General features: G+C 40.1%; 1 protein-coding gene across 1 annotated transcript; it reads left to right on the top strand.

Annotated features, from left to right (window-relative positions):
* Positions 1–1,909: 1,909 nt before the first annotated feature.
* On the top strand, positions 1,910–11,875 carry ZNF518A (zinc finger protein 518A). Its single transcript, XM_059477065.1, has 3 exons — positions 1,910–1,997; positions 3,741–3,847; positions 6,234–11,875. Exon 3 carries the CDS (start codon positions 6,353–6,355, stop codon positions 10,979–10,981), a length of 4,629 nt encoding a protein of 1,542 aa, XP_059333048.1. The 5' UTR covers positions 1,910–1,997; positions 3,741–3,847; positions 6,234–6,352; the 3' UTR covers positions 10,982–11,875.
* Positions 11,876–13,467: the final 1,592 nt, after the last annotated feature.

The following is a 13,467-nucleotide window of genomic DNA, read 5'->3' as shown; positions in this document are numbered from 1 at the left end:
ATAATTTTTCATGGACATATTCAGAACTTGCTGTCTTTTGGAGAAACACATAATCATTGCAGCTGTTCTGGTGACACTGAGTAGAAGCTCTAGCTGCCAAGCAGTACATAAGAATATGGTTTATAATCTCATTATATACAAAGCAAGAAAGAAATACCAATTAATTATATTTTATAAAGTGTGTATTTAATATATTTATTAAATGCTGACATAGAAGAATGCATGAGATTGTTTTATTTACTGTCACTAAAAGCCACAAAGTGATTCAGAATTTTATCTGCTATAATTATGAAATGTTTAGTCCACATCATAAGAAAACTATCAGAAACAGGAATTCTTCCAGAAAACCCATACAGCCAATAAATGAGCACTCAGAATTTCAACACTCATATGTGTTCTAAATTTGAATTACAAAGTAATAAAATACAGATAAAATATTTGTTCCCATCTTACATGTAAATTCATTGGGATTAATAATTGACAATATGATGTATATTTTAATTTGACATCTGGAATACACCAATTTGATACTGTAGCTGCTTGTTAGACTAATGATTTTCATGGATCATTCTTTTCTGTTATCTTTTCTGACTTTAGGGTTTCAGTCAGAACTATGCTGTTTTTCTTTCTTTTTCTTCAGTTGTAGTTAAGTATTCATATATGAAAGACACCATGGATGTGTACAATCCCCCCTTTCAGAAAGCAGAAGAATACTTTTTTCTGCTTGCTTTTGGCACAGATTTATTCATTTGGGTGTAGTAGAACAATTATATAATTCTTTCCTTGAAGATATTTTTTAGGGCCAAGGAACCCACCCCAAAATGGCATCTATAAATTTTCTTTTACAGTCTAGGACACAAGGGAAATAAGTGATGTCAGCTGGAACAAGAAATTAAAAATATGTTCATGTTCAATGTACCCTTAGTGTACGCACGCACACTCAAAGACGTCAACACTCCTCTTTGTTCTCATATTTAATCATGAGCAAATATTGCACTTATTAAACTTTGTTATAACTAGTAAGATACCATAAGATTTGTGGAGAAATGTTTAGCTGAATTGCTAGGCTAAATTGTTCATTAGTCAGATTTCCCAAAGGAAAAAGCTCAAGCTTTCTCCTCTTTGCTTTCAAATTTTGATCACTGTTTCCGAAGTGGAGAATGGATTTCCTTTGCGATGACCTCTTCATTTAGAATTCATCTTTACAGTCTATTTCTGCCATGGGCATTCGCCCTTTTCTGGCCATGGTGCAGCTCCAATTCCTGCTTCTCCCGTGCCCTCGTTCCCTGCGGTGACCTCACTCCGGGTGGTCTCCGTGTGCCTCCAAACCTGCACAAACGTGAGGAGCAGCTCCTACCCACTGCTGGTGCCACTCCTCAGCAGAAATGGTACTGTCTAACACGACAAGCACTTTGTAGTGATTATCAGCTTTGATTTTTGTTATTTTCAGCATGTTAAAACAAATTAACCGCTCTATCGCACGTATATTTTCCTGAATGCTTCAATTGCTGACATCTCCTACAAACAGCCCTTTATTTATTGTGCCTACTCTTGTGTCTGTGCAGCTCAGCGAAGCCACGAGCGCGGTACGATCATCGCGGGCCAGGCTTTTGCCTGGGAGCGTTTTGTGAGGGGCAGCGGCTCTCCCTGCCACTGCCATTGGCCGAAACACGCCCATGGGTGCACAGCCAATGAAGGTACCGACGGGCGGAGCGGGCGGGCCGTTCCCCGGCCGTGCCATGTGCCCCAGGCCCCCATCCCAGCAGGAGAAGGAGGACGGGGAGCGGGACGAGCTGGCGGAACGCAGCCGGACCTGCCGGGACCGCCCCGCCCGCTCCTCCCCCTTGGGCCTCGTCGGCCGCCGTCCGCCCATCCCTCAGGTGAAAGCGTATCCCTCCGCCGCGGCCGCCCCTCATCCGGGCTCGTACCCGGCAGTCCCCGGATGGAAACTGTGATGGCGGCCGGCAGCGCCTCGCCGGACGGTGGCGGTACCCGAGGTAACTCCGCGGGGGTTGTCGGGCGGGGAGCGAGGAGGCCCCGCGCGGGGCGAGAGGGACGGTCCGGAGCGGCTCGGAGCAGGCAGGGGGCGCGAGTGGCCGCGGCGGCACGGGACTGGACGGTGCCCCGTGGTGCGGTGAGACATTAAATAGTCCGCGCTCGCCGGCAGCGGGAGGCTCGCGGGGCAGCCGGGGCTGGGGGCGGGCGGGACCGCGGGGCGCGCCCGGGGCGGCGGGACCGGGCACAAATGGCCTCGTGTGCAGCCGCCGGGCCGGCTGTGGGACCGTATCCCTCCGCCGGGCTGCGCGCCGAGAGTTGCGGCCGTCCCGGGGCCGTGCGGGCGGGGGCGGCGCTGCCGCGGGGCTCCCGAGGAGGAGCCGGGCAGGGACGCGCCTCGCTCGTCCTTCCCCCAGCGCCCGCTGCCGTGCCCGCGGTCAGACGGAGCTCCCGAGCTGCCGCCGCCTCGTCGCTCGGCCCCGCGCTTTTTCCCGCCGCGGCCCCTGCCTGCTCCTGGGCACCGCTGCTGCCCCGGCGGGCGGGGGCAGTGTCAGCCCGCCCGGGGCCGGCGCTGGCCGTGTGTCGCCGCCGCGTTCGGCTTCTGTGTTTGTAAAAGGCAGGTTCGCCCTGTGGCACGGGCAGTCTGCGTGTGTGAACTCTGAGAGCGCTTCGGTGATTTTTTTTTTCCCTTTTTTTTTCTTTTTCTTTTTTTTTTTTTTACTAAAACATTGCTGTTCGGGTTGTGTCTGACTGCTCCAGCTCTGTGCGTTTCATAAGATCCAGTTTTGAGAGTTCCTGCCTGTGTCCCGGTCTGGGGAGAGATTAAGGCGCCACTCTAAATTTGCAGACACACAGAATGGAACTGGGCATGGGATGTACTTCAGTATAATTTTATTTATTTATTTATTTAATAGAATTTACATAAGCCGAAAATTCTTCAGAAATCTTGAAGATCCTGCCTGCTGGGATACCTATTTTGAATGTAGTTTGAAATGGAAAAACTGTAAAAGTTAACTAATTTAGCAGTGTCCAACTGCTATCTGCAATTTCTTTCTAGATCAAAATATATACCTTAAACTTCTTATCTGTACTTTTTAAAACGAAATATGGACAAATTGCAGCATTTTTGAGGGAAGAAAATTGTGGCTGAGAGCCTCAAGTGGTTGCTTATCCTTGTTCTTAGTGGTTTGGGGATTTTTTTGACTGAGAGTTAGCTGTGGCACATGCTTATGTGTTTTCAGTGTTGGTACTCATTTTAACTGCATTTAAATCTACGTACTGGTTTCAGATACTGTGAATGTAATATTCTGCCTCTTTCCCAGGCTTTTGCGCAACTTTATAGAAGTCTATGGTTAGGTTTTTGTCATTAAATTTTTTGCTTGAAAAAAGATAAGTGCCTTTTGAGTTCAGGTTAAAATTTGATGGACCGAGATACCAGTCACTTCTTTCTGTGCTGTTTTTAAGTTATCATGTGCTTATGTTTCCCAGCTATGAATGCCTGAGTTGTAGTGGCAAATCTAAGGTAAAATAGGCATTGTTATATTGTGTATATATACAGTATTGGTATTGCATTTGATGGTGCTCTGTGAGAGAAAAGTTGGTGTATATTCTTGTCTTCAATGTGGTAAAAATCCACATAATGTAAATTTCTGAGGGACATGGGCTTTTCAGCTTATTCTTTCAGTTATTGCTTGTATTTACACGATTTAAAATACCTTTTCTTTTGTTTCCCGAACTTCTTCTAGTATTTCTCTTGACTGTGGCCTTGTCTGAGTCTTGCAATCTTACCTCTTCTGTGTGTGTGGAAAATACCCAGCTGTTGGAGAATTGAAGTCAAGTATTTTCTTAACACGTAAGTCAGACTGCTTTGAAAATACTCCTTTAGAGATCCCTGGGATAAAAGAAAGCCCTTTTGTTTTTAAGGATTGTTTCAAGTAAATATTTTTATTTGTCATGCTCCAGGAGCTTGTTGATTGTTGCATACTACCCAAAAATAATAAAATTAAGTATAAGGTTAGTTAATTAAAGGGGATCTTAGATCGTGACTCTTTGCCAAATGTGTTGCCCAGTCGAGGACTGCATTGGCTTGGTATTGAAAGCCTGAGCCTTGTTCTCTGCAGCACTTTACCCACTTCTGATTTCTACAGTTTTTATTGTAAACATACTCCAGGTTTCAGTGTCTGGCAGCGTAACCTTCTAACCTGAGGGATGGGCAGCTCCCAGCAGGATGATGTATTGCATCATGCAAGCTGTAATCTTTGTGTTGCGCCCGTGTCTTAAAATGTTGTTCAAGCAAACAAATCCAAATAATTTTTAGTTACTTATTCTTTATGAGGAAGTTCAGCTCGCTTCTATTCAAATAAGGGATATACCATTGGCAAGAGAATGCATTTTAATGCAGTACTCTTTTGGTGAAAATGGAATAATATGCACATGAGTTGTTCTTTTCTCAGGGCTCAAAGCTGGGTAATATCCCACATATTAATCATCTGTGTGGAAGATGGGGAGTGTGTCGTTGAGTTAAAAGAAAAATAAAAGTCCTGTACCCAAAGTGTTTCCATTTGGAGAGATTCTGAGGAGGGAGTGTATGTCTCTGTGGTTTGTTGTTTTGGGGTGTTTTTTGGGTTTGGTTTTTTGTTTTTTTTTTTGGATGTCAGATGTGTAATTGAAGTCTTGGTGGTCTCATAGCTGGAGAACACAGTTAAGTGAATTTACTTGATATTAGAGTCTGTGTCTAGTGTCGAAGTTTTTTGTATTTATTATTTTCAAGAATTGTGCCGAAGTGCTAGTATCTTCTCTAAAGAAAGGCATTAAAGGATGTGCTTTAAAAATATGGTTGCTTTTCTTGCTGCATGATACAAGAACATGGAGTTGAAAATTTTCAATCTCCATTTTCTTTGTCAGGTATTTGCATGTCTAATGCTAGATACTTCCTTCTCCCAGGACTGTGGGAAAATATTTGAAAGATCTTAGGGCCAATGCTTATGATGGCTTGGAGATCTAGAAGCAGCCTTGCATTTATTCACAGTGAGGGTGTGATCATTCTTTCAGTTTGAATGTGAATAGATACGATGATCTAATGAGTTGCAAGTCTGTGTTGCTTCAGGGCGAGCCCCAGAGTAGTGGAGAGAAATTCACTAATCAGCCTTCAGCTAACGATTTACTAACTTCTGTTAGGAAAGAAGAAAGTGACTTTGTGACTTGTACTGCAAAAAAAGTTTTTTAGTAAAAAGTGTTATACTAGTAAAGAAACAGTTCTTCCTTTCCAGTGTTGCTTTTCAGAATTTATGTTAATTTTGCTGCTGTTCCAATTCTGCTGATTCTGTGTCCACATTCTGTGCAGGAGTGTTGTTCAGACATAGACTTGAGCTGATATAAATTGTTATGGAAACACTGACATGAAATCTGTAGTGAGACAGTGATGCTGACCATAACTGTTTGAGCCTTTTAATCCATAGAGGGGTACTGTGGTCAGTCATGCACTGAAAATATTAACAAGTACCCAGGAACATGCAATGAGAAACCTGAGAACTTGTATCTGTTGACTGATTCAGACTTGTGTGGTACTAAAGGTAGGCATGTGAAAAATTCATTGTAGGTCAGTGTGATTGGTTTTTGGTGTTGGTAAAGGTCATATCTCCATTGGTGAAGTGGATCTTTTGTCAGATTCTGATTTTACTTTCTTTCCTTTTTAAACACAATAGTAACTAATAGAGTAGCGCACTTGAGTAATAAAAATGTAAAATTCTGTAGATTTTGACTTCTTTTTAATACTTCAGTTAGTGGCATGTCACAAAGGAGTGGTTTTATTTGCATGAAATCCCAACTGATTTATTACTTATTTGATTTATTTGCATGAAATCAAATAAGTAATAAACACAGGCTTCATTTAAAAAAAGTAGGTCTTCGGACTTTATGCCTACAGGGTGGGAGAAACCCAAAATTTGATGACATGTATCCTTCAGTAGATGTTCTTTAAAACATATTTTTCAAGTTTTATTTATTTTTTTAAAAAAACCCACCAAGTAACAAACCAACAAACACCCCCAACACAAACAAACAGAGGTTATACTGTAATAGGTTTTTTTGCCTCATACTTTTTTTTTTCACCCCTTGAGTAATATTTTAAAAATTACCAACTTCAGAGATTGGCATATATTTGTTAGTGAATTGTAATAGGTGTTCTAATTGCATTAGTTTTAAGAGTAATTATTTGCTTTGTTTGTTTTTAATTTCAGGAGAATGAAATGGGGAAGTTGTAGAGCTTTGAGAGTAACTTGGTGCAGTTGTCTCATTTGCTGCCGGAAGTAAGACTAAATCTCAAGAATTCATGTAAAGAAAAGTAGAACCTAAAATCATGTCATCTGAACAGGAACACTTTTTTTGTGACAGAAAGCAAATCAGTGTCTTAAAACACAATGCTATGAAGAATTTTTCTACAGGCATTACTTTGAAGAAAGAACTGGTGAGTGATCCTTCAAGTATGACAATTCAACCAGCAATTTTAGATATCAATCTCACTTATGGACTAAAAAACGTGAAGATTGAATTGCCCAAGGTGAACATTCCAAATGAAGTATTAATGAAACATGAAGTTGATAGGTTTAGAAAACTCTTTCAGTGTAAGCAGCGAACTGCTAGGAAATCCTTAAGTCTAGAGAAAATTAGTGGAAGCAATCTCAGTTGTTCAGAAGGAAGTCACTTGCAAATTAAACCAGAAGTGCAATTTGAAGAAGGATTTAAAACTGCAGCAAAAATACTGAATTTCACTTGTACGAAGTGCAAGGATAACATTAGATACAGCCCAAATGACCTACAGAAACATTTTCAGCTGTTACACTATGGTGAGTTGCCTCTGTATCCTTGTGAGATGTGCAGCTTCTCAGCTAATGACTTTCAGTCGTTTAAACAGCACAGACGCATCCATCGTAGCACTTTAGTAAAATGTGAGCTCTGTAATGATGAGCAGATATACACTTTGTTGGCTTTGACAAAACACTTCATATCAAAGCATTGTGTAAATGGACACTTCCAGTGTGAAAAATGTGGGTTTTCTACCTATGATGTGGGTACGTTTGTTCAGCACATTCACAAACATAAGGAGATTCCCTATAAATGTGGAAAATGCCATCAAGAAAACTTTACAGAAGAGGAGCTCCAAAATCATCTGCTTGTTCATACCAGTATGTTTTCTTTTGGTTGTCCTTACTGCAGTTACAGCACATCACGGAAAGATTATCTTTTAAAACACATCATAGCTTTACACAGAGACCACTTAATTGCAAAAGAAAAACTGGAAAAGGATAAATATGAAAAAAGAATAGTAAAGACTCCAGCAGGACTGAAGCTTGTGTTAAGGAGGTATAAAATGGGTGCATCAAAAAAACCACTCTGGCGACGGAAGAAGATAAGCAGTGGAAGTGACAGTGCTGGAGAAGAAAATACACAAGTGCTAAGAAGTGTAAATAAAATTCAGCCAAATGCTGAGGAGCTGAATCAGTGTGTGAGAGACGTGGAAACAAGTGAAGAGAAACATCAAGGTAAATACACGGAAAAGCGTCATTTCATGGGTGGAATGCTCTCTGCTACTACTGCACAATACAATAAGGCAGATGATGGCACAAGTTATGGCCTGGGATTATTGAAAAGTGCTGTTCATGGGCCAACAGTATTGATGTTTAAAAACAATAAAATATCAGTACCAGCAAATTACAGTGCGAAATTTATGGGCTTTAAAATGGTAGATGGAAAACAACATATTGTTATAAAATTGCTACCTACAAGTAAGCAAAATGACTGTTTGTTGGGTCATAAAGTTGATCCTGTTAAAGATGGTTCTGCAACTCCTTTGCTACAGACTGCTGATCCCTGTGGCTTGTCTTCAGGTGCTATACCACATGTAAGTGATCAGTCGACTTTAAAGAACAATTGTGTTCATCCATTAACTTCCCCTCCGTTTTCCTGTCCTGCTCCTCATTCAGGAAAAACAAAAGTGGAAAAGCAAAATAACTACTTGTTGTATGGTAGGAGTGTTTCTGAAACTGTAGCACCTTCTAATATAGCTGAAGGAAAAGGTCCAAATTGTTTGCCAGTGAAGCTGGACTCAACTGTACCTCCACATGAAGCAGTAACAAAAGTTGGAGCTCAAACTGGTATCTCATGGGGAAGCTTTCGTCCTTCAAGTCATCCTCAGGTATTATCACCCGCTATTACAAATACCCTTCATTATGACCCTATGAAAATGCCCTACTTTCCTGAACTGAAAATGCAAAATGGTGGCCTGAATAATAGCAATGGAACTAATAATCTCTGTTATTCAGCCTCAGTGGATTCATCTAATGAAGGGTTGTTGTCTTTTCACAACTATTCCAAAGTGGACTCTTTGGATAATCCATGTAGCATTTGGACGTCAACAGATGACAGGTACAGAGAATTTAGCAAAAGAGGTTCTTATCAAAACTCTGGAAATGAACTTCCATCTTCACATTCAGAGTCAATGAAAGGTTTGAAAGCAGAGAAAATTGTGTCAGCCCAATCAAATATTAATAAAACTTACAAACACATAAACACTAAGAATAACTCTGTGTCTTTTAAAAGCCAATCTCAATGTGGTGTTGACAGCGAGTGTTTTACAGAGGACAAGCATAATGGCCGACAGTATTTGGACACTAACCTAGAGCAAGGCTTTCAGAACGTAGCTGAGAAATTCCAGGAAAATGCCTCTGATGGTGTTAACTCTTTCTTAATGCCTAAAATCACATCTGTTTTCTCATTGCAAAGTGAGCAGGCAGCTAATTATTTATCGCCTGAGATAAACCAATTACTGCAAGATGTGTTAAAAGTAAAAACAGCCTCTCAGCAGGAGTTTCACAGCAAGACTAATTGTGTCCAACTTTGTTCTGATAAGCTGCTTTCTGGTCCTGAGACTGGGAGTGCAGCCTGTGTGTGTTTAAAAAGCTCTGCAACTGTGTGTGGTTTTCAGAGGCCTCCACCTAATGTACGCTTCCCTTTATGTAGGAGAGAGTTCAACACAAGATGTAGCACAAATGAAGGTACATGTTGTGGGAGAGAAAGACAGACACCCAAAACATTACTTGATTCACAGGATGTGGACAAATTATCCAGAACTCCAGGTGTTGGTACATTGCTAAAAACTCCTACAGATGAGTTTACACAGCAGGTAGTAAAAGATAAAGTACTGTCTGCAACTCAAAATCCTAGCAGCCTTTCACCAGTTTTGCCTGTTCTTCAGGAACAAAAGAAAGCCCTTTTTGTTCAGTCCCTTCCGTCACGATTTTTCGTTCCTTTCCACCTTTCTAACCAATCTAGGCAGCAGATGGTGTCAGGAAAATCTCTTCCATCAACCAGTTCATCAGATGTTACTAAAGGTGTACCTGCATCTTGTGTTTCAAATAAAGGACCTGGAATGATTTTGACTTTTAGTGGGGCAGTTGGAACAGTTGCAAATGCTGCTAATGATAGTTCTCAGGTTTTAGAGGGAGTTGCATCCAGAGAATTTGGGAAAATACCACCTTCAGAAGTGAAGGGGAAAAATGGCCATTTTAGAAATTTAAGAAGTTCCTGTAATGAGGAAGTATGTGGTACAGTAAATGACTGTATGCCATTCAAAGCACCTCTTGTAGTTCCAAACTCATCAGAGTCATCTGTGAAGGCAACTTCTTCTGTGAAGGTGTTACCAGAGCACCGGGATGCTGCCTTTGGGTCTTTGGAGTCAGTAAGACAACAGGAAATTAAGCAGGAACAACACGTTTATGCACTTTCGCCTGATGGACAGCAGGGAGTTTTTCTGCAATGTTTGACACCAAACAAGCCTGTAGTTCATAAACCAATGTTTTTTCAGGATAATGCTCATCGGAATTGTCAGCCAAAGAAAACTGGAGCCATGCAACAACAGCCTTTGCTAAAAATAAGAACTCGTACTTCAGATACACTGTCTGATAACACTCAGTCAGTAAGGAACTTGGTGCCCTCACTACAGGTGGATAACTTGCAGTCCCTTACTCCTGCACTAGCACAGAAACAAACTAATCTTAGTTTTAATGATGCCTTAAACTTACCAAGTGGGTTAATGCCAGCAAATGCCTCTTTGGCAAGCTCTAATCCAGCATGTCGTGTTCCTCCTGTAGAACCTGTTTATTCTGCTAAATCTGCAGGGATGCGGTTGCAGAAATGTTCTATCGAGAGTATGCAAGTAATAGCTGCTAACAAGAGGAATAACTCTGGTTCTCAAAAGTCCACATGGAACACCCAAAACAGAACTGCAAAAATAAAACCTGGTTTAAAACAAGCTGGATCTAAAAGTTCGGTAACTGTGGGTGGGCAAAGAAACAAGAATTTCAAACGTAAACGGAAGGCTAGTTGCCCAGAACCTCCTAGAAAGAAAGCAATGTTGCGCAGAAAGTGTAAAGAAAAGAATCAAGCTGAAATTGTTAGTGAATCAGGTAGCCCTTACAAACCAAGGGCATCAAAAAAAACTGTAAGGACTTTGAAATTGCTTCCTTTTAATTCTAACCAGCTTGTAAAATGCCCTAGGAGAAATCAACCAGTTGTTGTGCTAAACCATCCTGATGCAGATGTTCCAGAAGTTGTAAATGTAATGAAAACTATTGCTAAATTTAAGGGACATGTTCTTAAGGTTTTATTGTCAAAAAGAACCATTGAAGCTCTTCTGCAACCAGACTTCCGCAATCCTTCGGATGTAACTACTGATAATTTTTCTCAGAAAAGATACAGGACAATAAAACCCCTTAACCCTGTAAAAGAAAGATTTGTCTTAAAATTGACACTGAAAAAGACTAGCAAAAACAATTACCAGATTGTGAAAACTACCTCCAATAATACCTTGAAAGCTAAGTTTAGCTGCTGGTTTTGTGGTAGAATATTTGACAATCAGGATAATTGGGTAGGACATGGACAGAGGCATCTGATGGAGGCTACTCGAGATTGGAATTCATTAATGAAGTGATGACCAGTGAAGAAAATAGTCATTAAAGTTTAAAAAAGCACCCCAGCTGGATTAGGATACACAAGTCATTCTGTTTTCTATGTCAGTATTGTAACTGAGGTTGAAAAAGTATGCAAAGTTCTTGTGTTATACAAGAAAGAGTGTATTCCTTATTGCCATCAGATTGGAGAAAGATCAAAGAACGTTGTGGTTTAAATAACTTGTAACTAACTGCAAATACAATTCCATGAAAATATATATTATTTTTATTACTGCTATCATGTGCTATATTTTTATTCTATAGAGTAAGTCTTCAGGGCCTTTGTTCTGTACATACTTAAAATCCCTAAACATGTAAATATTTTTATACTTTTCAAGTTACTTGGTATAATTCTTGCACAGAAATTACATCCTTCCCCCCAGTTTTTCAGTTCTGTGCATGCACTATTAAAAGAAATTTTTAAAATATTTTCAAAAATACACAGCTGTTATCCTGGGATTTTTGTTATTTTCACTTATTAGCTCTTGATTTTGTTTTTCAGGGATTGAACACTATTATTAGCAAGTGCCTCAAAGATGTGAAGCAGTTTACATTATGTTGACTGTGTAACTTTGGGTCTGTATAGGGCCATTCCCCCACAGTTTCATTTAAACAAAGCCATATGTAAATGCTTTAAGCTATATTGCTATGCACATGACACTTGTACTATTTCTGTGCAGTTTGTCTACTTTCTTAGTGAAGTATTTTTCATATAAATTAATAAAACAGATTATGATTGTGTTAATACGGTGAGTCAGAATGAAATCAATTGAAAATATATATTCATAATGTATATGGTGTTTAAGAATGGTGAACATTCCTAATCTGTATTGATTTTGTCACTATTAAATTTGCTATAACTTGTGTTTACAGCATATGACTTTGAGCATTTATAGAAAATGTTCCTATCTTGTTATGTCTGCCACAAACCCTATAGGGATGGTCAGGATGTGGGGAGGTGCAGAGCACCATTTTAGGCTTGTAATTGCTTCATAGCTTTATTTCAGGTGGATGTAATTTGTCCCCATAATGATTTAATGTTTTCTACTATTGCTTATTCTGATGTACTGCCTTTTGGGGCACCAGGGATTTGGCTAAACCAAGGCTCGAGTTGTTATTTCCATATTTTATCAGCTGGAAGTGTAATGTTCTTAGCGGCCTGCTTGCTTTCTACTTTCAGTTTTAGAGATAATGAAGGAACATTCTATGCATTACAGTTTTTAGTCTTTATACAAGGGCATGTCAGCAAAAGACCTCTTAACCATAGTGACTGAGCGTATAGAGATGAAGGTTGTTATTATCTACAGTAATAATGTCTTGAGGCTTTGTGCTCCAGGTTCTTCATGAACCTCTGTAGGCTCGAAGTTTCAGTCTAATGTGGGACTGCTCTTACCATATGGCTGGCACCTCTTGCCCAAGTATGAAGGTGTAAGCCAGCTTCATAAAGTATTGATGGAAAAGCTGTCAAAATTGAACAGTAGGCTTGGAGAGGACTGGGGCATTTAAATCCTGGGGTTTAGATTGTATGCAAGCCCAAGTAGTTTTCTCTTACTGGTGAAAATGAAGATTGCTTGCTACCAGTGAAACAGTAAGAAGTCATGGATGTCACAGGCATGTCACCACTAACCTGAATTCAACTTATGTTTTAAAAAGTGTTCAAATTACTTAAAAACAATTGCTTCAGTGATTAGATAAATTTTTCTTTCCTGATTTGTGTGTTGGCAGGAAGATGCACACTAGCCTTGCATCTGGTGAGTTATGTATGGAAGACAAGTGAAGCAGTCAAGACATCATCCTTTGGGTGAATTAATACACAGTTGGCATGTGTTGTGTGCCTAAACTGAATCATTTTGCGCTGCACAGTGGACTTGAGCTCTGATGTTAATTTAGCTAGGAACTTTGAAGAAGACCAGTGTAGTGGTGAGGAAGCAGGTTGGAAAGACAGTGTTAGGAAAGGACAAAAACATGTTGAGCTTTTTTGACTACAAGAATCTACTGTCTGCCTCTGCTTGCTCTTCTGTAAACTCTGAAATTGAACTTGCAAATTTTGGACATTGCCTTTGCTGCCTTTGGAAAAAATATACGTGAAACCTACTTGGTGCAATTTCAGTGAGGATGACCAGTCTTTATTAACAATTACTTAGCATTGAGGTGGAAGTTCTGCTGTAGCATTAGGGAGTTTTCTCTGTATTGATGAAGCATGAGGGTGACAACTGTCACTGGAATATTTTTTCTAACTTGTTTATTTTTGTATGAATTGACCTTAAATGGTACTGTGAAAACATTGTAAAGCTAGGAAATGTTGAAATAAGGTTACTTTATACAATCTTAATTAATTGTCATGTGTCACTTTTTCCATGGACATCCATCTCATTCAGTGCAGAGAATTTTTGCTTCCTCCTGGGTAGCAATTCACTATTTTGTTTCCCCACCCTTAATTAAGTCCTCATATTATTTAGTGCAGGTT

Source organism: Ammospiza nelsoni, chromosome 8 (genome assembly GCF_027579445.1).
Source record: "Ammospiza nelsoni isolate bAmmNel1 chromosome 8, bAmmNel1.pri, whole genome shotgun sequence".
In the NCBI taxonomy this organism is placed as follows: domain Eukaryota; kingdom Metazoa; phylum Chordata; class Aves; order Passeriformes; family Passerellidae; genus Ammospiza; species Ammospiza nelsoni.
This window is presented reverse-complemented; position numbering and strand designations above follow the sequence as displayed.